At 43.3% G+C, this 22059-nt stretch overlaps 4 protein-coding genes and 1 non-coding gene across 6 annotated transcripts in view; 1 reads left to right on the forward strand and 4 right to left on the reverse strand.

Annotated features, from left to right (window-relative positions):
* Nucleotides 1-551: 551 nt before the first annotated feature.
* On the reverse strand, nt 552-6379 carry LOC101078926 (isocitrate dehydrogenase [NADP], mitochondrial-like). Of its 2 annotated transcripts, XM_029845741.1 has the most exons (12): nt 6320-6379; nt 3573-3664; nt 3340-3505; nt 2816-2976; nt 2573-2716; nt 2359-2495; nt 1937-2088; nt 1725-1837; nt 1548-1645; nt 1375-1467; nt 1167-1282; nt 552-688 (listed from the first exon to the last, which is right to left on the reverse strand). In XM_029845741.1, the coding sequence occupies exons 2-11, from the start codon at nt 3621-3623 to the stop codon at nt 1198-1200; spliced, it is 1200 nt and encodes a 399-aa protein (XP_029701601.1). In that variant the 5' UTR covers nt 3624-3664; nt 6320-6379; the 3' UTR covers nt 552-688; nt 1167-1197. The 2 variants fall into 2 exon arrangements, with proteins under 2 accessions (XP_029701601.1, XP_029701602.1); XM_029845742.1 differs by lacking the exons at nt 552-688; nt 6320-6379 and having other exon boundaries at nt 1096-1282; nt 3573-3936.
* A 797-nt stretch (nt 6380-7176) lies between these two features.
* On the reverse strand, nt 7177-12919 carry LOC115251928 (uncharacterized protein K02A2.6-like). Its single transcript, XM_029845743.1, has one exon. It carries the CDS (start codon nt 11277-11279, stop codon nt 7182-7184), a length of 4098 nt encoding a protein of 1365 aa, XP_029701603.1. The 5' UTR covers nt 11280-12919; the 3' UTR covers nt 7177-7181.
* Nucleotides 12920-13349: 430 nt separating this feature from the next.
* tmed3 (transmembrane p24 trafficking protein 3) lies at nt 13350-14761 on the reverse strand. Its single transcript, XM_003969504.3, has 3 exons — nt 14526-14761; nt 14006-14251; nt 13350-13727 (listed from the first exon to the last, which is right to left on the reverse strand). The coding sequence occupies exons 1-3, from the start codon at nt 14667-14669 to the stop codon at nt 13494-13496; spliced, it is 624 nt and encodes a 207-aa protein (XP_003969553.1). The 5' UTR covers nt 14670-14761; the 3' UTR covers nt 13350-13493.
* A 31-nt stretch (nt 14762-14792) lies between these two features.
* The window catches only part of LOC115251927 (uncharacterized), a 29218-nt gene continuing 21951 nt past the window's right edge, over nt 14793-22059 (forward strand). Inside the window, exons 1-5 of the mRNA XM_029845739.1 lie at nt 14793-15220; nt 15642-15856; nt 19095-19265; nt 19425-19536; nt 19833-19906. The gene's annotated coding sequence lies outside the window, so the exon portion shown is untranslated. The remainder of the gene's footprint in view (nt 15221-15641; nt 15857-19094; nt 19266-19424; nt 19537-19832; nt 19907-22059) is intronic.
* Nucleotides 17634-17706, reverse strand: mir184 (microRNA mir-184). The gene has a single exon (NR_105295.1). It is a non-coding gene; the product is annotated as a microRNA mir-184 (primary transcript).

Here is a 22059-nt window from a genome sequence, read left to right on the forward strand (position 1 = left end):
CGTTTAGATAAGCTTCTACAAGCTCACAGATTTATTTCCATCCAGTGTTGCATTCATTTTCCACAAAGATGATGGGAGAGTCGAACCACTGAAAAAAGCTTCTCCATTACATTCTAAACGTTCTCAGTGGAGTCGAGGTCTGGACTCTGCAGTGGCAGATCCATGTGTGAAAATGTCTTGCCATTCCTGAACCACTCTTTGACTATCTCAGCCCCAGGAATCCTGGAATTGTCATATTGGGAAGAAATCCTCCACTGATGGAATAACCTGGTCATTCAGTATCTTCAGGTAGACAGCTGACCTCATTCATTTTTCCATAAAGTTGCTGAACCTGAACCTAGACCTGAGGACCTGCAGCAGCCCCAGATCAGAACTCTGCTCCTTCCCCGGCCGGTCCATTAGACACTAGGCATGATGGGTATGCCACATCATCTGCCTCTCTTTTTATCCTGATGCTCCATCAAGATCTGTCAGACCAGTTGACCTTTTTGCCACAGGGTGAGACCAAAACACAATTGGTGATCACTTGAAAAACCTCAAAAGATACTTGCCCATGTAGGATTATCCAACAGGAAGTTTTTGAATTTGCTTGGCTAAATCCAGATGGCTTTTTCCCCCCCGCCAGGCAGCATTTTCCAGGACATTTTCAGTGACGTTGAAGGGGCAGTGACTGAGACGGCGTCGACATCTGCTGGTGACACACTGCTATTGCATCAGCTTATATTAGGTCTACCCCCTGCTGGACAAAACACGGCCTACAACCACTGCATGGCGGATAAACTGACAGACTCGTGATACAAATCTGTCAAAAACGAATGCGTTAAAACACCTCAACACACCCAAGATTCTATCTGGGCAATCTTCCATTTCTCAATTACATTTTTAATCAAGTGTAGAATATGACATAGTCCTTTATATGTTGTTCCCCAAAGATCCTTTAGTTAAAGTGACTATTACAAATCAGTCTTATCTTATACAAGATAATCAACTATAAAGAGTGGGAGAGAGCAACAATGGTTAAGAGCTGTGGGCTGAAAAATAAAAAATAAAATGGCAAAAGTAGAAAACAGTCCTTAAAATACAGAAGGCTTTTTTTTTTTTTAAAGTGCTCATACCAACAGAGGGATGGTTAGAAAAAGCAACCTTAATATCTGCTGTCAACATACATTTCTTCATAAGGAGTCTTCTGATTGTTTTTCATCTACCCAGAGATCTATCCAGGTTGGTTCTGATGGCATCCAGGAAGTCTGTGGTATTGACGTAATGTTCATTCATTTTACAGCTGCAAGATTACATCCGGGGATTAGTGAGCAATAAGGAGTAGGGTTTGGGTCAGCTCAACTAGAACAAATGTTTTCACTGTGTTTAACTCACTTTGCCAGGCCATGAATGCAACCTGCAAGGTCCTTGGTCATCACACCACTTTCTACTGTTTCCACACACACTTTTTCTAATGTCTGGCAGAACCTGAAGGGTGATAATACAGATTATGATGCAGAAATATTCAGGTCACATTAAATGATGCCACTAAATAAGCAAACACATACCTTATCAAGTCAGGATTTCCATCCAGTTTGCCTCTGTGTTCCAGCCCTCTGGTCCAAGCAAAGATGCTGGCGATCGGGTTGGTGCTGGTGGGTTTCCCCTGCAAAAAAGAAGAATGGAGTTTTTAAAAGTATAGCACAATATAGCATCACACCAGGTGATGTAATCGTGGACCTTACCCTCTGATGTTCACGGTAGTGCCTGGTGACGGTGCCATGAGCAGCTTCAGCCCCAATTGTCTTCCCATCAGGACACAGTAGCACTGATGTCATGAGTCCCAGAGAACCGAAACCTGAAGTCAGTACAGAGACATGCCCGCCATCACCATCAACTCATCAGCCACGTCACACAGCTCGGATGGAAGCTGCCAAAACAACTGTGGCTCACTAACCCTGTGCCAGGATGTCTGACTGCACATCACCATCGTAATTCTTACAAGCCCAAACGAAAGCTCCAGAAGACTTCAAGACCTGAGCCACCATGTCGTCGATGAGACGGTGCTCATACCAGATCTTCATCTTTTCAAACTCTGACTGGTACTCCCTGAAGACATGATAAGCCAAATATTTGATTATATGGCCCTAGCATGAGTTTGTGCTTGGTTTAATTTTCCAGCTGGAATTGGTTCAAGGTGAAGAACCATTGTAGATAAGTAGGCTGTGCTTGTCTACTGCTGCCAGAAGACATGGAGTTTGTGTTTGTATTTTTAACCATACGGAGTTGACACGGACGACCCTGAAAGACTTCCTTTGTTTTTGTGCCGAGCTCAACTATGGAGCTACAACACGCACACCAGCCACGAAGTCCTCGTACTTCTCGTAAATGTCCTGGAAGATGTCTTTGAAGCGGCCATCATAGGCTTTCAGGATGGTGTTCTTGGTGCTCATGTACAGAGGCCACTTCTTCTGAATGGCATACTGGAAGCAGCTGTGAGCGAATCCCCAGATAGACTGTACAACAATAAAAGGAAATTAAAAAAATGGGGTTTTCCCCATTCCAAAGAACAAGACATGCATCCTACTCATACCTCATCAGTGTTGTACATCCCCATCCCACAGCCCCCTGAGTTAAAGTCATACACCTCCCATTCCTTTTGTTTGCTTCCATCAGATGGGGTGAAAATTATCCTGAACTTTCCTGGTTGGTTAACGACAAAATCAGTTGCTCTGTACTGAGGAGTAAAAAAAAAAAAAAAGAGTGATGGTTGGTGGGGCTGTTCATCTGTTCTAACTCTGAAGGACTTTTCCAAACAAGCGCTTGTGTTTCTCACCTGATCACCAAAAGCGTGTCTGCCGATTGTTATGGGCTGAGTCCACCCAGGAACGAGGCGAGGGATGTTTTTACAGAGGATTGGCTCACGGAAAACTGTACCACCCAAAATATTCCTGATGGTTCCATTTGGGCTCTTCCACATCTTCTTTAGCTTAAACTCTGCCCCAGAATGTAGAAGTTATGCATGAAAGGCAAATATTTGGATACATTTACGACGGAGGTGGTGGTAGGCCAGTCTGTTGGGAACTGGGCTGAGAAGCGGAGGGTTCTTGGTTTGAGCCCCAGTGCAGATAAAACATGGAAGGTGTTCTGGTAGAAGGGAAGGTGCCAGAACTTCTTCAGGGCACTATCGAGGTACCCTTGAGCAATCCACAAATGCTCATATAGGGCCCTGCTATGACCTGGCAACTCCTCCTGGGGTGGACCTGCCTTCCCCCATTGTGGACCTTCCCCGTGACCCCGAAAGGCATAAAGTGGTTAAGAAAATGAGACAAGACATGTAAGACTTTACAGTAAACGCACCCTCAACTCGAGCCTCATCTGGGATTATGGTGGCACACTTGACAGCCACGTTGTACTTCCTAGTTGCCAGGGCAGAGTCGACAGTGACTTGGTCGTCTGTCCGATCACGGTAGGGCAGCCCAAGGTCAAAGTACTTTAGCACCACATCAACATTTGGCAGGATGAGCTGGAGACATACACTGCAACATGTAAAACCCTGGGAGACAGGGAATTCTCCTTCCTTTGCTAAATACCTTGTCTTTGATAAACTCCCATATGATGCGAGTCATCTCGTCTCCATCCATCTCCACCACGGGTTGGTCCACTTTGATTTGACCTGTGGCATCTGAAACAGGAACAGCTAGAATAAAACAGCTTCAAAATTAAGCTGCTAGGAAATATGTACAATTCTTTTATCTGGTAAGCCCAAAGTGTTGGAGATCTCTGAGATTTTTCCCTAAATCCCAGTATATCTCCCATCTTGTGCCCCACAGCTCACCAAATTGTGACATGGCTGAACTCAATTTTTCCTCTATTCTTTGTATCACTACACACCTTTTTGAAAACTTTGCATGTGATGTAACAATGCAAAATGAACCCCCAGGTCAGTTCAGACTTCTGCATGGATCATCACCAGATGTGCTGACTGTGGGAACATACAGGTTCTCCAACGAGCCCTTAAACTACTTCAGTCCGATATATTTTTCTGAGGCATCTTCGCTAATTCAGAAATCCAAGACCACCACGTGTCTTTTAGATCCCATCCCAACACACCTGTTGAGGGATGTTTTACCAGTGAAAGGCAGTTCTATCCTGGACCAGATCAATGGTTCTTTAGTGTCAGGTTATGTACCCCGGTCCTACAAGGTGGCAGTGATTAAGCCGTTGCTTAAAAAACCATCACTGGATCCTGATGTTTTAGCAAATTATAGGCCGATATCCAACCTTCCTTTTATCTCTAAAGTTCTTGAGAAGGTGGTGGTGACTCAGTTACTGGAGCACCTGCAGAGAAACAGCCTGTTTGAGATGTTTCAGTCAGGCTTTAGAGTTCATCACAGCACAGAAACAGCACTTCTTAAAGTTACTAATGATCTTCTCATAGCTTCAGATCATGGACTGGTCTCTATGCTGGTTCTGCTGGATCTCAGTGCTTCTTTTGATACAGTTGATCACAGCATCCTGTTACATAGACTGGAACATGTGATTGGGATTAAAGGGACAGCACTAAACTGGTTTAGATCATATTTATCTAATAGATACCAGTTTGCTCATGTCCATGGCATTCCCTCTTCATACAGTAGGGTTAGCCATGGGGTTCCTCAAGGTTCTGTACTTGGACCAATCCTTTTCACCTTGTACATGCTTCCCTTAGGGAACATTATTCGGCAGCATGGGATAAATTTTCATTGTTATGCTGATGACACTCAGCTTTATTTATCCATGAAACCAGAGGAGACAGAGAAGTTAGTGAAGCTCCAGACCTGTCTTAAAGACATAAAGTCGTGGATGTCTTCAAATTTCCTCCTCCTTAACCCAGGAAAAACTGAGGTCATGGTGTTTGGTCCTGAACCTCTCAGGGATAGATTAGATCACATGATCACTCTAGATGGTATCTCATTAACATCTAGTCTCTCTGTGAGGAATCTAGGAGTAACTTTTGATCAAAATCTCTCCTTCAACTCACACATTAAATTAGTCTCTAGAAGTGCCTTTTTTCACCTGAGGAACATCTCAAAGATCAGGAAGCTACTGACGCGGCCTGATGCTGAAAAGTTAATTCATGCTTTTGTTACTTCCAGGCTGGACTAGAGGCCTCCAGTTGATCCAGAATGCTGCAGCCAGAGTTCTGACAGGTATTGACAAAAGAGATCACATAACTCCTGTACTGGCGTCGCTTCATTGGCTGCCCGTTAAATTTAGAATAATTTTTAAAACCCTTCTTCTGACCTACAAGGTCTTCAGAGGCCTAGCTCCATCCTACCTGGAGGAGCTAGTGATACCTTACCAGCCCAATAGACCGCTCCGCTCTCAGAATGCTGGTCTACTTGTGGTTCCCAGAGTTTCTAGCAGTAGAATGGGGGGCCGAGCATTTAGCTACCAGGCCCCCCTGCTATGGAACCAGCTCCCTGTCCAGGTACGGGAGGCTGACTCCATTGGTACTTTTAAGATCAGACTTAAAACCTACCTCTTTGAAAAAGCTTATTGTTGTTAATTTTGTAGTTCCAGTTACTATCATAGATAGAAAAATTATCATACTTAGGGGGTCGTCTAATCATTAGGTCACATTCTAGCTATGCCGTTATAGGCCAAGGCTGCCGGGGTCCGGAAACATGATCACCTGACAGGCCTCTGTCACCCCACTGGGTCATGGTTTCCTCTCCTCTCCTTTCCTCTCCTTTCCTCCTCCTCATCAAGCAGACTAGTTATGATGATTCCTGTGTAGTTTTTCTGCTTCTCCCCCCCCCCGCCCTCTCTGTTTATTTACAGGTATCGCCGCCTTTCGGAGCTGCATGATGACCTCCGGCCCCGCTGACCCATTGTATAGAGTATTTTTGTGTGTGTTTCTGTGCTCTGTGCCTCTCCTCTCCTCTCCTCCTCCTCTCCCTCCTTCTCCTTCTCCTCTCCTCTCTCTTTACCCAGCCGGCCATCAGCAGGAGGGTCCCCCTACATGAGCCTGGTCCTGCTCAAGGTTTCTTCCTGTTAAAGGGGAGTTTTTCCTTGCCACTGTTGCTTGTCTGGGGTTAGGCCCTGGGATTCTGGAAAGCGCCTTGAAACAATTTTGATTGTACAAGACGCTATATAAAGGTTGATTTGATTTGCAACCACACACAGTAAATGGGCTTCTGACGGTGTAGCTGTGCCTCATATGCTCAGTGTGAAAAGAGCTTTACAGTTGAGCTACTGAGGTAAAGTTCAAATCATGACTTAAATGGTTGGCAGGCATGTTTAGTTTGAATGACATTGGCTAAAAGTAAAAAGTAAAAACAAACTTAATGCACACTTTCAAGGATTGTGAGGTTTGTTTATCTGGGTTTTTGACTCCGTTTGAATTCCACTGATCTCCCTGGTTGATCCTTCTGTAGGTGAGCGAGAAGACTTTAAACTTACAACCACGTGGGTTTGGTTATCATTAAACCAAGAGCAAGTGACTGCAAAAAAAAAAAAAAAAAAATCCTATACAGTGATACAGTAAAGCCCAAAATTTGTTTAAAACAATAATTTTAATCTAGTAATACAAGGTTGGAAATATTGTCACTCGCGTATTTCACAGTCCCAGCTGTGCCTCTTCGTCCTGACTCCGCTCCGCTGTAGCGTCTGTTTCTACTGAAGGCGCAGGAGTCTTTCTCCGAGAGAAGAACATTGTTATGGGTAGTTGTTGGCGCTCTTTCTTTTTCTGAGCAAGAAGATTTTTATAAACGGATATGCCACCTTTCGATTATATTTGAGAACTGCAACGAACGACTCGCAAAAAAAAATCCGTGAAGCAGCGAAGCCGTGAAAGATGAAACGCGATATAGCGAGGGATCACTGTAATGATCAACTGATCTGATCTCATCAAGCACTTCAGAACGGTAAACAGTAAATTCAAGTGAATACATTGTAGTAACTTGCAGGAGGCTTCTTCTTACTGAAGAATTTATTTTATTTCGGGAACTCGAACAGGTAGCATTGATTTCGGTCAGCACACAGGTATAGCTAACTTCCGCTCTAGTTTCTTCTACACAAGAAATTTCCCGAACAGTAAACAACACGTTGTCCCACCTAGTGGCCTGGAAGGCATTTAACATCAATAAACAGGTTTACCACACCCTTCCCCCCTTAAGTGTTTTCTACACCCTTCAATAGGACATTATGAACTTTTCTTAATCCAATTTAAAGTCCTTCAAGTAACTGGGCAACTTGATTTCCCTTCTTGAATGTCGCCTCAGTGGAGTTGGGGTTGTGACAGTTCTTTGTTCTGTCTCAGAACTTCCTACAGCTTCAGTAGTTGCAGGCTCCTCCAACTTCTCCTCACTGAGTACCACCTCCTCAGCTTCCAGCCAGGCTTCACTTCCTTGATCCGTCTGACTGAGTGTCATAGAGGCCGTCTGTGGAAGGTTGTTGCGTTCTTCTGGTCTCCGGTGGTGTGTGTGTATCTGATCCACATGTCTCCTCACCACTCTCCCATCACCTAGCATCACTTTGTATGACACTGGTCCTGTCACTGACTCAATGAGTCCTGGGATCCACTTTGGTCCGAAACTGAAGTTCTGGATCAGCACTGAGTCTCCTGTTTTGAACCAGCGTTCCTTCGCCTTTTTGTTGTGATCTTTTGTCTGTTGTTCTTGTTTTTTCATCACTTTTCTGCTTAGATTTGGGTGAATCGAGTCCAGGGTGCAACGAAGCTTCCTCCCAAGAAGTAGCTCTGCAGGTGATAACCCAGTAGTGGTGTGAGGAGTCACTCTGTAGCTAAATAATACTCTGGCTACTTTAGCTGTCAGTGTTCCCTCGGGGCATTTTTTCATCATTCTCTTGAAAGTTTGTACAGCCCTCTCTGCTAACCCATTACTGGCAGCATGATAGGGTGCAGAGGTCACATGACGAATACCATTTTTTTTCAAAAATTCTTTGAATTCTGTACTGGTGAAACAAGTGCCATTATCAGACACTATCAATTCCGGCAGTCCATGGTTACTAAAGCTGGTACGCAGGCACTCAATTGTGGTGGTTGATGTTGCAGAGTTCACGGGATACACATCCATCCATTTGGAATGTGCATCAATGAGCACAAAAAACATCTTCTCCATAAACGGTCCAGCATAATCCACATGAATGCGGCTCCAGGGTTTGTCTGGCCAGTCCCACGGGTGTAATGGGGCAGGTGCAGGGACGTTGCGGTATTCTAGACAGGTCATGCAGCTCTTAACAGTATCCTCCACCTCTTTGTCCAGCTTTGGCCACCACACATAACTCCTCGCCAATGCTTTCATTCGGGACACTCCTGGGTGGCACTGATGAAGCTGTCTCATGACATTTTCTTGTCCTGCTTTTGGCACAACCACCCTTGAACCCCATAGCACACATCCATCTTTGATGCTGAGTTCATATTTTCTCACCTCATAGGGGCCAAACTCCTCCCTTTTTTCTTTTGATGACCAGCCGTTTTGTACCATCTCCCGCACTCTTGAAAGTACTGGATCTGCGTCTGTCCATGCTTTCACTTGGTCAGCTGTCACCAGTGTGATGTCAGAGCTCTCCAACATGAGAACCCTCTCTTCCAGCTCCTCCTCTGTTACCTCTGGTAAAGGAAGGCGACTTAAGGCATCTGCATTACAGTGATACCTTCCTTCTTTATACACTATTGTGTATTCGTAGGCTCTCAAGGTTACCGCCCACCTCTGTATTCTGGGTGAAGCCATTTGTGGCACAGCTCGCATCTCACTGAAGAGTCCCAACAAAGGCTTGTGATCTGTCACAATAGTGAATTTCCTTCCATAAATGTACTTGTGGAATCTCTTTATTCCAAACATCACAGCTAGTCCTTCCTTGTCCAGCTGGGAATATTTTTTTTCTGCTGGGTTTAGTGTTCTTGAGGTGAATCCAATGGGTCTCTCGGTTCCGTCCGGCATAAAATGCGACAACACAGCACCTACTCCATAAGGTGATGCGTCACATGACAATACAAGGTCCTTTTCTGGGTCATAGTGCACAAGAACCTCGGCAGACTGCATCAATTCCTTTGACTTGTCAAAAGCAGCTTGTTGAGCATCACCCCAATGCCACCTTGTCTCCTTTTGTAACAGTTTGTGTACTGGTGCAAGTACAGTTGAGATATTGGGCAGAAACTTGTTATAATAGTTTAACAGTCCCAGGTACGCCTTCAACTCTGTTACATTTGAAGGTGTGGGTGCCTCTTTGATTGCTTGTACCTTCTCATGTACTGGGTGCAGTCCTGTCGCGTCCACCTTATGACCTAAGAACATCACTTCCTCATTCATGAACAGGCACTTGCTTCTTTTGAGTCTGAGACCTGCTTCTTGTAGCCGTTTCAACACCCTAGCCAATGTCTGCAGGTGCTCCCGGTCGTCTTTCCCTGTGAGGAGGATGTCATCCAAAAAAATGGTCACCTGAGGGATGCCCTGTAACAGTCCCTCCATTGTTCGTTGAAATATTGCTGGGCTTGATGAAACCCCAAAAGGTAGCACCCTGTAGGTGAATAACCCCTTGTGAGTATTTATGGTCACATACTTCTTTGCTTCTTCGTCCAAGGAAATCTGGTGGTATGCATGACTGAGATCCAATTTTGAGAATTTCTGTCCACCTGACAGTGTGGCAAACAGATCCTCAATTTTGGGAATTGGGTACTGCTCCAACTTTGAGATCTGGTTTACCGTCAGTTTATAATCTCCACATAGCCTTACTGTATCATCAGGTTTCAACACGGGAACCACTGGAGTAGCCCACTCTGAATGTTTCACAGGTTCTATGATTTTCTGTGCAAGGAGTCTGTCAAGCTCCGCCTCTACTCTTCCTCTCATGGCATATGGTACAGGTCGGGCTTTAAAAAACCTGGGGGCTGCTTCCTTGTCTACATATATTTTCGCTGGGGGGCCTTTAAATCTTCCAAGTTCATCCTTAAACACTTCTCCATACTCCCCCAGTACCTCATCCAACGTCTCTTCTGCCACATTGTGGATTTGGGTTTCGGGTCTCATCTGGACTTCCTCTGCAGTCTCTACCCGGACGTGATGGACCTGGGGTGTTTCTCTCCACTGTAAACCTAGCCTCCTAATCCAGTACCTGCCTACCAAACTGGGGCCTGCACCTCCTACCACAACCACAGGTAAGTCTAGGGCTCGCCCTTGGTTCTGCACCTTAACTACAGCGGCTCCTAAGACTTTTACCTTGTGCCCTGTATATGTTTTGAGCCTGACTCGACATGGGCATAACTTTGGTGTTCCTTTTCCCCTGAGAGTTTTGAAAACTGAGTAGTTAACTACTGTAACACCACAACCTGAATCCATTTCAAACTGTGTGTCTGTCCCATTTACTGTCAAAGTCTCTATAAATGGAGCTTCTGCTGGTATGTCAAGTTCGTCCAATTTGTACAATGTGTACATGACTTCCTCTGAGTCTATGTTATCTTTTTCGCCTTCCCCCTGGCTGACATAATTTGCTCCCTGAGCTCTCCCCTGTTTGCCTGTCTGCACTCCACCTCCTTTGGCCCTCAAGTTCTTTGCTGAGCCCTTAAACCTACACACTTTTTGAATGTGGCCAACTTTCCCACACTTGTGACAGGTTTCCTTAATAAATCTACAGTCCCCAGCCATGTGCTGGTCACTACCACACCTGTAGCAAACTTTACGCTGGTTCTGCTGGGTATATGGGGTCTGCTTTGAATACACCTTATGCACCGCCTGGGGTGCCCTCATGTACTGGGGCACGAACTCCGGAGACTGCAAGTCCTTCACATCTTTGCACGCCGTCTCAATGGCCTGCGCCAACTTCAGCGCCTTGTCGAAGGTCAAATCCGGCTCCGAAAGCAGTCTGCGCTGTATGCGATCATCCACGATGCCACAAACCAGCCTATCCCGGATCATTTCCGACAGCTTGTCCCCGTAGTTGCAGTCTTGAGCCAGTTTCCTCAGCACAGCTACAAACTCCATAACTGTCTCCCCCTGCTTCCTGTATCTGGAGTTAAACTTACAACGTTGCACAATCTCGCTCGGTTTTGGGTTGAAATGATCCTTCAACAACTTCACCAGTTCATCAAAAGTCTTGTCACCCGGTTTGGCGGGGCTGACTAAGTTCCTCATGAGACTGTAAGTCTGACTGCCCACTGCACTCAGCAAAATATCTTTACGTCTACCTGCATCGTCGATCCCATTAGCTCTGAAAAAATGGTGGAGTACTTCACAATATTCTTCCCACTTCTGGGATTGACCATCAAAAGGAGCGGTGCTTCCAATCATAGCCGCCATGTTCTTTTTTCCACAGCCACAGAGTCCGGTCTGCAAGGTTTACTTAGCCACTCAGCAGCCGCTTTCATTCCTCTGTATCCATCCGAGGCATCTGTGGTGACTTTATCCTCGTCGCCATTTATGTAGTAACTTGCAGGAGGCTTCTTCTTACTGAAGAATTTATTTTATTTCGGGAACTCGAACAGGTAGCATTGATTTCGGTCAGCACACAGGTATAGCTAACTTCCGCTCTAGTTTCTTCTACACAAGAAATTTCCCGAACAGTAAACAACACGTTGTCCCACCTAGTGGCATTTAACATCAATAAACAGGTTTACCACAACATTTATTTTGTTTTAATTTCCCTTTTAAAGCAAAATTCAATAGAATGGCCTGAGCCCACAGCTGGCTTTGTGGTGGAAAATACAAGTGAAATATAAATGAAATTAGATTATATGATGGTTACAAGATGCAGGTAGTAAGCGTCACATATCAAGCACTTGCTGTAGCCAGTGGTTTATAAACTAGTAGTTATTTACTACTATTATCAAACTACTGTAGCCATTAATAACTACTACTAATGGTAAACAAACTCCTATTACTATTAAACTACTACTAATAAACTAACTACTATTAAACTACCCTAGTAGTTAATAACAACTACTAATAAACCAGTTGAATTGAATTGAATCAGATTTATTGCCATTGTTCATGTAATACACAGTATTATACAAGCTAGGAATTTGTCTTGGTGTGACGCTGCGACATTCAACATAAAGAAGACAACACTAGAATAAGATAAATAAAATAAAATAAGACATACAGTATATACAGTATATACATAAATAGTAAGAAACAACAGGTTAACAGTTAACAACAGTTAACAACAGGTTAAAAGTACTAGAGTACTTACAGTAGTTTTTGTAAATATATATAAGTGAAAAAGCATGTTATGTACAATTACTACACGGCTGAATTTTAAGCGAAATTGTTTTTTGTTAGCGGGTGGCTAAACAGTGACCATGGGATTTTATGGCCTCTGTCAAACTCATACCCGTCAACTTTATATACTCCTAATGGAGAGCAGACTAAATTCTTTTCTTTTAAAGAAAAGGTTTTTCGAACTAAGGGATCGTTAACAAATTTCCAAAATATGGATGTTTGAAGATGAATTGATGTGTCCCCTGAGCCACGCCGTCTTCCTGCCGCCTCCAAACTCCGGCGCAGGCGCCCTCTCCAGCGTGCTCAGCAGAATGAAAACATTCAGAAAACTGCGTTTTTCAACTTACATTTCCTCTGTTGGGTTCCGTGGAGGCGTAGGGCGACGGACGAGATCAATTTAGGCGTATGGGCCAGTGCCGCCGAATTCTGTGACACGGCCGTCAGAACTTTGAGCAAGGCAGCCATGTTTATCTGGACGGAGTAGAGGTGAGCACCTGCGGACCGGTGACAGGTTGGCTTATGGGTGAAATACTCCTGCTGTTCAACGTGTCTTCATCCGTGGGAGTTTCTTTCTTATCTGCATTAATGCTCTAATAATAATGTTCTAAGTCAACTTTTTGGATTAAACAAATCAAATCTGCCTCAGCCAACCCTGAAGGAGCCTTGGTTCTTCTTCTTTGACTCAAATGCTGAAGCATATCTGTGACTCTATCTGTCTTGCTCTGATATTTGGTTTCACAATGTTTCAATTTGGAATCCAAAAGCAAAAAAACAAAAACAAATATTTGTTTAGGTCAGAATCTGTTTTGACATGACATCACTGGCATGGGAAAGGAAATCTTCACCCTGATACCAAAAACATTCACAAATGAAGAAGGCAGTGAGTTTTACTAAAATCTGCAGATTAATGGGACAGAATTTGTGGCTTTGTTATGAAAAAAAAAGATTTGGCCACTTTATACCCATTAAGCATATATCTTACTCTGAAATATCAAGGTAAAAGTAAGGATCATCCAGAAAGGGAATGAAAGTTACTTTACCCAAGGAGAAACATCTGCTACAGGCATATAAATACCTAAAAACTTTTCTTTTTTTTAACAACAATAATGTAGCTGTTGGTGTAACAGTGTTGAAGTGAAACAGATCTTGAACTATAATAAATAATACATTTATTCAAGGCTGAAAGGCATTGAGCTCAATTTTAAGACATTTTTGGAGTCAGACATAAAGAAATATTCCTGTGTGACGATGTAACAATTTCATCTGTCTGGAGGAGCATCATGCCTCTGAGTTCTAAGTGGTGGCTGCAACAGAACTTTTCCTCTCTGTGAAGAAGCTTCTGAGCATCATGACCTGTCCGATGCCAATAACAAACAGCAGAAGGGTCTCTCCGATGGACCAGAAGGTCACACGTTTGAGGAGGTCCTCTGCTTTGGTGTGGTCCAGGGCGTCCCTAAGCCTGGACCGCGTCTGCAATTCAGTCACGGTCTTTATCAGCTCGTGAATGGTGACGCAAGATGACTCCAACTGAAAATAGAAAGCAGTTTAACTGAGAAGACGGCGAGAGCCCAGGGCCAAACTGTGGAAGGTGGGGCATCTGCATGAACAAACACTAAATTGCAACTTCCAAACATTGATTTGAAACAGTAATATTTGACACAATGGCTGATGTTGAGCATAGACAGTAAATTAAACTAGATTGGCTGCTGAACTATACCATCGAAACAAATCTACAGGAATGAATGGAGAATGTTTCTGAAATGAACACTGAGGTTTAATTTACCGGTAGACATTCTCTCACATACCTGCGTCAGTGCCGTAACACTGGACATGCTCTCCAGGAGGGGCTGCTCTTCTCCATGTCGGAAGTGCAGGTACACCGTTTTGTGTGTGTAGGTGGAGAACTCGTTGCTGAAGCAGACCTTGTAAATGCCCTTCATAGTCGTTGTGTGGGAGAAGTTGTCATACTGTTTCTTCTTCTCATTATACAAGACGTTGTCTTGAGGATCAGTGACAAAGCAGTCCACATCATAGTTGCCCCCTGAAATGACCTGCAAGAAAAGATAACACACACCCCACTTTTGGGTAACAGGATATGTGCAACATTGGTGGTTTAGTTGCAACATCAACATTTGTGGAAGAAATCAAGTGCCCTCTAACAGCAGTGCGGTTTAAGATAGTTGGGAAACGTGGAGTCTATGGAGTTCTTCCATTCGATTAAGCAAAATACATCTCACACTATTCTCCAAAAAAATAGCCCGCTGACATGGCCAAGAGTTACTTTTATAATGAAGCCAAGGTGCCAAAGCCCTTACAGGAACTAACCTGGTAACCTATTTCAAACCTGATTCCTTGCTCCAATTCCTCGTGAAAACACTGTTTGTCGTTATCGGGGAGCTCAAATGTGAATTCACTCCCAGACACCACAAAGACCTGCAGTAGCAAACAGCTCAGTCCCAGGCGCAGCATGATGGTGGAAGCTGCTGGAAGAGCAACTGAGGCACATTAGCGTTTTGCGTTAGCATAACAACACAGCTGCTGTCACTCACCACAGCCTGACGTGGCACGAGCCCCAAACACTTCCGGGTTAGGGTTGTTTACTTTTATTTATTTATTTGAATAAAACCACACTTTTAAAAAGTAACACGTATTTTTGCTGTTAACCCGCTATTTTGAAAATTTAGATAACGCAAATATTTTTCATTCGCTATAATAAAAATGTTAATGTTGCAAATGCTTTGTTGTAGCTACAAACCATTGTCACTTTAAACAAATGTAAATTTGATTTTCCATTACATTCCATTACAGCGAATTTCAGTGCTCTCTGTGTGGAATGCGGTCAGAGACGTTATGTCCGTAACATTTGAACGTAGAGCGTGTGTAAACTAGCGGAAGGGAGGCCGCCGCGGGCTTGAGCTCCACGCAGCGACCCCGTATTATGCAGATATTAACCTTCGCCTCTACCACCCGCGAGCTCGTGGGAACTAACGCAACTGCAATCATATTTGTTTTTGTAGCAGGTAAATCCCTTTTTTGTCCTTAGCCATCGGAGTTTAGAGGGGAATGTTCAAATGACAGTCTGCAGATTAAGATCAGCGCCTAAGATTGGTGCCTGTATCTTTGTCGTTCAGGACAAACTGCAATTGTCAGTAAAATGTCCGGTTTAATAACTACACTGTCCTTATGTTAAAAGCATGACAACAGCTTTATTTCACCATATATCCTTTTCACTCTCACAAGTGGGTAATAAAAAAAAATGTTAAGAGTATGGTCAGACTGGATGGGAAAACAGTCCTCACTGGGACTGGCATTGGGACAGAGACAGCTCTGGATATTGCCTAGAGAAGTCAAAACCAAGGCTCCATTGTTGTCGTTGTTGTTGTTCTTAATAGTGTTATTGAGTTTACCTCTTTTGAGTCAGATTCTTAACTTCTCTTCCAGGGGCCACAGTGATTCTCACCTGTCAAGATCTGACCAGAGGTCGTCTTGCCATTTCCGCTGTCATTTCCAATTGCCATTTCCGCTGAAATCCAGCAGCGGAAACAGCAATGTAGTGGTGGGAAAACTGGACGTTGCCTATCTGTAGTCTGTCAGAGATCTTAACAAAGATGTTGAGGAGAACAAGGAGCCTTTGGATTTCTTCATTAACAACGCAGGTAATCTGCAGTTATTCCCTCTCATTCAATTGGCTGGAGGCAAGGTTACATTTTTCTCTGGATTTTACTCGTGATCAGTGGGTGTCATTCATGAAACGTTGGAATATTTGCTAACAAATTTACACATAAAAGCCTACTCCACTAAAAAACTACTCTGGATTCAGGAACACGTGAAACTGTGTTCAGAAAACTCAGATCTGATAGTAAACATGTGGGTCGATCATGAATGCCAAATGATCGTAAATTGACAGCGCGCTCCCGGTAATCAGCTATTTGTATAAATGAATTGCCAATTCATTTATACAAATGAATTGCCAATTCATAACCATAACCTTTTATGGTGGTCATGGCCAATTCATGGGCCAATTCATGTGCAGGTGTACGGTGATGCATCCGTTCACCTGTCAGTCATGACGCAAACAAAACGAGAGAGAGAGAACGAAAGTTTTCAAACTTTCTGTAGCAGAAAATGGTTTGTTAAACACATTTTATTGTCATCAATTAACAGAAGATGGATTTGAAATGCAGTTTGGTGTGAACCCTCTGGGACATTTTCTTCTGACACACACCTGACATTTTATGCAATTCAATTTCCCTAAGGGGATGAATAAAGTAAATCCTGAATCTTCTTGAATCTTGAATTTAATTTCTTAGTGTCATTTTTATTCACGATATCTAACAACAGTCTGAAATAAACAGTAGAATAATCCAGAATTTTCTGAAAGCCTTTAACAAATGTAATATATCTGCAAGTCGAGGCCTGTATGTAAGGATGAAATAAAGCATGCAGTGTTTTATAGGTATAGGCACACCTGATCTACCTGGTTGCTTCCTTTTCATGAATAAGAATCAGAAGGTACCTGACACAACTGATCAGTAGAGACACAACAAATCAAAGGACATAAACATGCAGAAGGCAGATTAGAGGATGATCTGAGGGCTGGATATGTGGGATTATATCAAACAGAATACCAACATAAAGTCAACAGTAATTGTTTTCTTTTTCTTTTTAGATGTTTGCTTTATTTTTGACAATTTCTCTAGCTTTGTCAATATTTTTTCAGCAATTACTCTGAAATTTCAAACTTCAGGCTTTCATGATGAAACCACCAGTATTGTTGTTTTGCAGTACATTAACTGTTTTATGCAGTCCCAGATCTATAGTTGAAATGTGCAAATATATATCTGGGTGTGACAATTAAATTGTGCATTGAACACTATCACAATTATTAAAATTAGTCACCAATATTTTCCAATCCAGGCTGCCTGTTATGTGTGGCACAATGATGGGCTGTCACTTTTTACCACAATAGTTTGTAAAGCAGCCTTTGTAAAGGTCAAAAGCAGCCCTAATAATATTTGACCATACAGAAAACTGGATTTCTCTTTCCTGTGAGAAACATCACAAGAAGCTGCATAGTTGCATTCTGTCCTATTTTTTTTACGGGAAATTGGACATAAAACCAGGTGCGCTCAGACTGCCTGAAGCAATTCTGAGGACATAAATGTGAAAACAACCCTTTGCATTTTTTAGTCATTGGACATAAAGAATAATTCGGCATCAGCCATCAAAGTTCTACAAAAGATTTTAATTAAGGATGGAATAAATACCTATATAAAAACCATATCTGATGTTTATCAAGCAGCTTTAAAGCCAAATACGAACCCAAACACGTCCTTCAGTACTATCAGCCTCTGTGTTAACTTCAAATTACACCACAGCACGAGTATCTAAGGAATGCCATGTCCATCAAGTGCAGGTAATGTCATGCACATGCCCTTATCAGTTCTCCGTCCAACGGATTCAAAACCTATAGCTGGGCTGGAAAAGTGATAAGGAGATGTGAGCGACCACAGAAGCACAACAGCCCTTAAATCTTACAAGAGTTGAAGACGCTGATGCTGAGAATCTCATGAAGCATTGATGGTCCACTGAAACTGGGGTACCACATCCCCACACTAACAGATGAGTCCTTAAGGTCACTGTGGAGAAGATCTGCAGGTTCTTTCCCATTGTTCAGCATCAGCAGAGCTGGGAGTCGCCTTGGACATGCCATCACCTGCCGCTGAGAAGCGTCTGCAGCTGCCCCACGCTGGGTACGCTGTAACTGGTTAAGTGCTCCTCCAGCGGCCTCCCTTCTCTGTTGCAATGTTAAAAACTTTTGAGACACACCCCATTGATGAGTTTTATTTGACTGCAGCCCCGCCTGGCTTGGAGGTATTTCTCCGCCTGCCATTGGTTCGTGTGCAGAGCTCGTCATACTTGCCTCCTGGCTCTTGTGGACTCAAGCCAAATACTTCTTCCAGTTGTCAATCAGAGGGATATCAGCCAGTGGGAGGAGAGAGGCCAGGCTTGGCGAATGTGTTCCCTACAGGTGTGGCTTAGGAGTACATTCCAAAATGTACATACCTGTTAGCTGTTCTGATGTTCACTTGCTCTTAGAAGGATCTCTCTTGACCACTGGCTCTCTGCTCTGATTGTTTCATACTTGAAAGTTCTCCAGCATCCACAGATTATTGGATGTCATTATTTACAGGTATACAGGTGCAGGTTGTGGCATGTGCATTCCAACCCCCCAGCAAAGAATCTCAGATCATCTGTTTTCTCCCTCTGGAGATCATAAATGCTTAACGAGGATTTATGTGACGCGCAGCATTGTGCCGCGTTACTCGCTGGTAGGCAGGCTTTTCTTTTGTCCTCCCTCTCTTCTCATCTCTTCCTCTCACTGTACTCTACTTAGTTTCTCTGAGCACATCAGCGGACAGTTATGGTGTGGGAATAGAATTTACAGGCCTGAAGAGCAGAGTAGCATGATTACCCTCAGACATGTCGGCGCGTGTTGAGTTGAACCAGAGATGCTGCTCTGACGAAGCTGCTCCATGTCACCAGTCGCTGTTTGGCCTGAACTTCTCATCAGAGCAGTTATAGAATGAGTCAGCAGAGTACTGTATACATCCATGAGAGCAACTTTTCACACTGAAATATCCCTTTTTTCCTGTGTTCTACATGTTTGTTGTTGTTGTTGTTGTTGTGCAGTGGTGGGAACAGAGGACAGAATCAGAATGACTCGAACTTGTATTTCTACACTTTCATTCCTGTAGTTAAAACAGTTTAGCAAAGAAACAAGATGTGACTATAAGATCCACAAAACTCAGTTTATTAGTCTATGTTGCATTTTAATAGATTATTGTATTGAATACATCTGATACTATAAGTTATAAGTTTGTGTGTTTGCAGCATCACACTGCTACGCTCCTGTTATGATGTGAGCAGCACTGTGGATCTGTAACATGAAATCTGAACACCCACGATGACAGTCACAGGCTGGGTGCTGTTGGGGGTCCATCATAGGGCAGGATGACCCTCCTGGACATTTGTTGACCTATGAATGTCACCTTTGTCATTGTGGTAAGTGAATATAAAGTTCATTTACATTTTTGGATTTCCATGTAACTTTATCTTCAACCCATCACCCGTGACAAACCTGTTGGGAAATCCCGAAAGAATCCAGGGATAAAGGCACTCGATATTCTGATCTTCTTCGTCATGTCTCATGTTTTTGGAAAGACCAAGATTGGGATCAGTAAGAATTCCAGGGCCTGGCTTCTGGTGTTCGGCCCCGGGGCTGCATTGTGTCATCTGGAATAAAGACATTGTTGAGCGAGCACACAGACAACAGGTGAGGCGCTGAGTCAGCTGTCCATCCCATTTAACATGCTGTGCTGCTCTGGATGTTCCCATCAGAATCTCCAGTCAGTAGTTGGACTAAAAACAGGTTTGATTTTTTTTATTATAAATGCTGAATTCCAAAAATGAGGGATTGGCTGTTTTCTTTATCCTCCATAGATCTTAAAAGTTGTCAGAGACAATAAAATTCTGACTTGCAGCTTTGAAAGACACCTTTCTAGGTTTACGTTTGCATTGGAATTTTTGTCTGCTTGGTTGAAGAATAATTGATAATTTGTGATGTCTCAGCATTTCAGTGCCAGAGGAGCCGCTTCCACTGTGTGTTCAGCATTGATGTTGGATTATTTAGTCCAGTTCCTCTGGTGAGTGTGAAGGTCTGGTGCAAACCAAACACACGTCTGCTTCCCTTTATCCAGTTCCGGAGGTTGGACGGACACCAATGGCAGGGGCCACTCATGTGGAGCAGAGGAGATCTACTAAAACACCTCCTGTCCCTCACTGGGATTAGAGCAGGCACATTCCTGGCCACTGTACTCCACTAGATCTAAAACAAACCATTGCAACACCACAAGCCGCACTCAGACCATTGTTAGTATCCAGACACACCAGCGGCTACATTTAAAAATTAGAATGTTTTCAATTAAGTACATTCAAATCACAATTAACAAATGTCCTATTTTATGGCCACCAAAGAGCTGCCGTGCAACGTGCAAATATTTATTCACATTAGATTTGCATGATGGAATCAGAACTGCAGCACAATAAGAGCACAGGTGTAAATGGCAAAACTTTCACCAACAAAGCATACAATATAGTTTGATAGTGGATCTGTAATCCATTCTTGGAAAACCCCACAGGGAAAATAGGAACCCGGCAGAGCAGGGAGCAGACAGAGAAAAGGTGGGACAGGAAACTGGTGCTGAAAACAAGGAATCAGGCCAACGAACGGCACCAGAAACTCAGGCATGCACTTCAGACAGTCTGGCTGAAATTGCATGTTGCTGGGGCTTAAGTACTGGGAGAATGACTGATGATTGGGGACAGAGTGACAGGTTGACTAATTTGCCTTGATTGTGGTGAAGAGTTGCAAAGAGTAGCACCTCCTGAAGCCAAAATAGTCAAGAGTTCATCTAGCTGCGACAAATGAACAGAAAATATTTATTACATGCACAAAATGTGAAATAAACTACACTCCTTTAAAACCATAGATCCTCAACATTATAAATTATCATCTTTATTCCAAGTAGAAATCTAGCATAATCTCAAAAAGAAACCTAAAATTTAAATTTGCCTATAAGATTTATCCAGAGATATTTCTCAGGTAGATAGGGATAAAATGTATAATGTTTGAAGTTTCATCACGTTATCATACCTTACATTTTTCCACTTTTCTCATGCAGCATTTTTAATGAGATCTGTGTAAATATTTCATGATTTAAAGATTTAAACTGTTGTCATTTACTTCCAGTGGTGTGGCGCCTTCTTTTGGGCAAAGTGTGAAAATGCTCAGTGATGAAGTCTGCGGGTTGTTCTGAGAAACTGCTGCCTTTTTTTGAGTTATTTAAATCCAGAAGTTTGCTCTTCACCTGCTTCATGTACCCAAGGATAAATATCTGCTATCAACTTGGCTCATAATTCAGTTTTCTATTAAAAAGAGATTTTTGAAAACATTTATTCTCAAAAAAATATTGCAGCCAAGGTTTTCTAAATCATTTATTAGTACAATGTCTAAATTCTAGCTGCACCAGATTCATGAAAACACCTTCACTTGTAGTAAAAATTCAGCTGAGCACATCAACAGGGTGTCATATGTTCACCCATGTATGAATAATAAACACGTCATAAGTTTTTACCTACCTTTGAATTTCTAAGCATTTCTTGACCATACTCAGAAATTAAGGTAAATTAAGGCTGACACACACCGTTTCTACTGACTGACTAGAAAGTTATTTTCATATTGTACTGATTAGCTGTATGTAATTCTGCTGAGCCTCAGCAAAAACATTAGGACCTGGCCAATAACAAAAGCCCGACAAACTTAGCTCTTAAACCAGACTTCCCTCTCCCCAGCTACTTCTTCCAACTCATCCGGAGGGATCCCCAGGTGTTCCCAGACCAGTCGAGAGTCATAGTCTCTCCAACGTGTCCTGGGTCTTCCCGGGGGTCTCCTACCGGAGGGACATGCCCTGAACACCTCACCAGGGAGGTGTCCAGGGGGCATCCTAACTAGATGCCCAAGCCACCTCATCTGGTTCCTCTCAACACGGAGGAGCAGTGGCTCTACTCTGAGCTCCTCCCGGATGGCAGAGCTTCTAACCCTATCTCTAAGGGAGAGCCCAGCCACCCTACAGATGAAGCTCATTTCGGCTGCTTGTACCCGTGATCTTGTTCTTTCGGTCATTACCCAAAGCTCATGACCATAGGTGAGGGTAGGAACGAAGATCGACCGGTAAATTGAGAGCTTTGCCTTTTTGCTCAGCTCTGTCTTCACCACAACGGACCGGTGCAGAGTCCA

Source organism: Takifugu rubripes, chromosome 13 (genome assembly GCF_901000725.2).
Source record: "Takifugu rubripes chromosome 13, fTakRub1.2, whole genome shotgun sequence".
Lineage (NCBI taxonomy): Eukaryota > Metazoa > Chordata > Actinopteri > Tetraodontiformes > Tetraodontidae > Takifugu > Takifugu rubripes.

Excerpts from the sequence above, each read along its gene's own strand:
- LOC101078926 (XM_029845741.1), bottom strand. The coding sequence starts at position 3,623 with ATGGATGGAGACGAGATGACTCGCATCATATGGGAGTTTATCAAAGAC. Across the intron at positions 2,496-2,572 it reads GGATGTACAACACTGATGAG|TCTATCTGGGGATTCGCTCA; the intron begins GTATGAGTAGGA and ends ATTGTTGTACAG. Across the intron at positions 1,838-1,936 it reads GTCAGACATCCTGGCACAGG|GTTTCGGTTCTCTGGGACTC; the intron begins GTTAGTGAGCCA and ends TACTGACTTCAG.
- LOC115251928 (XM_029845743.1), bottom strand. The coding sequence starts at position 11,279 with ATGGCGGCTATGATTGGAAGCACCGCTCCTTTTGATGGTCAATCCCAG.
- tmed3 (XM_003969504.3), bottom strand. The coding sequence starts at position 14,669 with ATGCTGCGCCTGGGACTGAGCTGTTTGCTACTGCAGGTCTTTGTGGTG. Across the intron at positions 14,252-14,525 it reads GGTTTGAAATAGGTTACCAG|GTCATTTCAGGGGGCAACTA; the intron begins GTTAGTTCCTGT and ends CTTTTCTTGCAG. Across the intron at positions 13,728-14,005 it reads GTGTTACGGCACTGACGCAG|TTGGAGTCATCTTGCGTCAC; the intron begins GTATGTGAGAGA and ends TTCTATTTTCAG.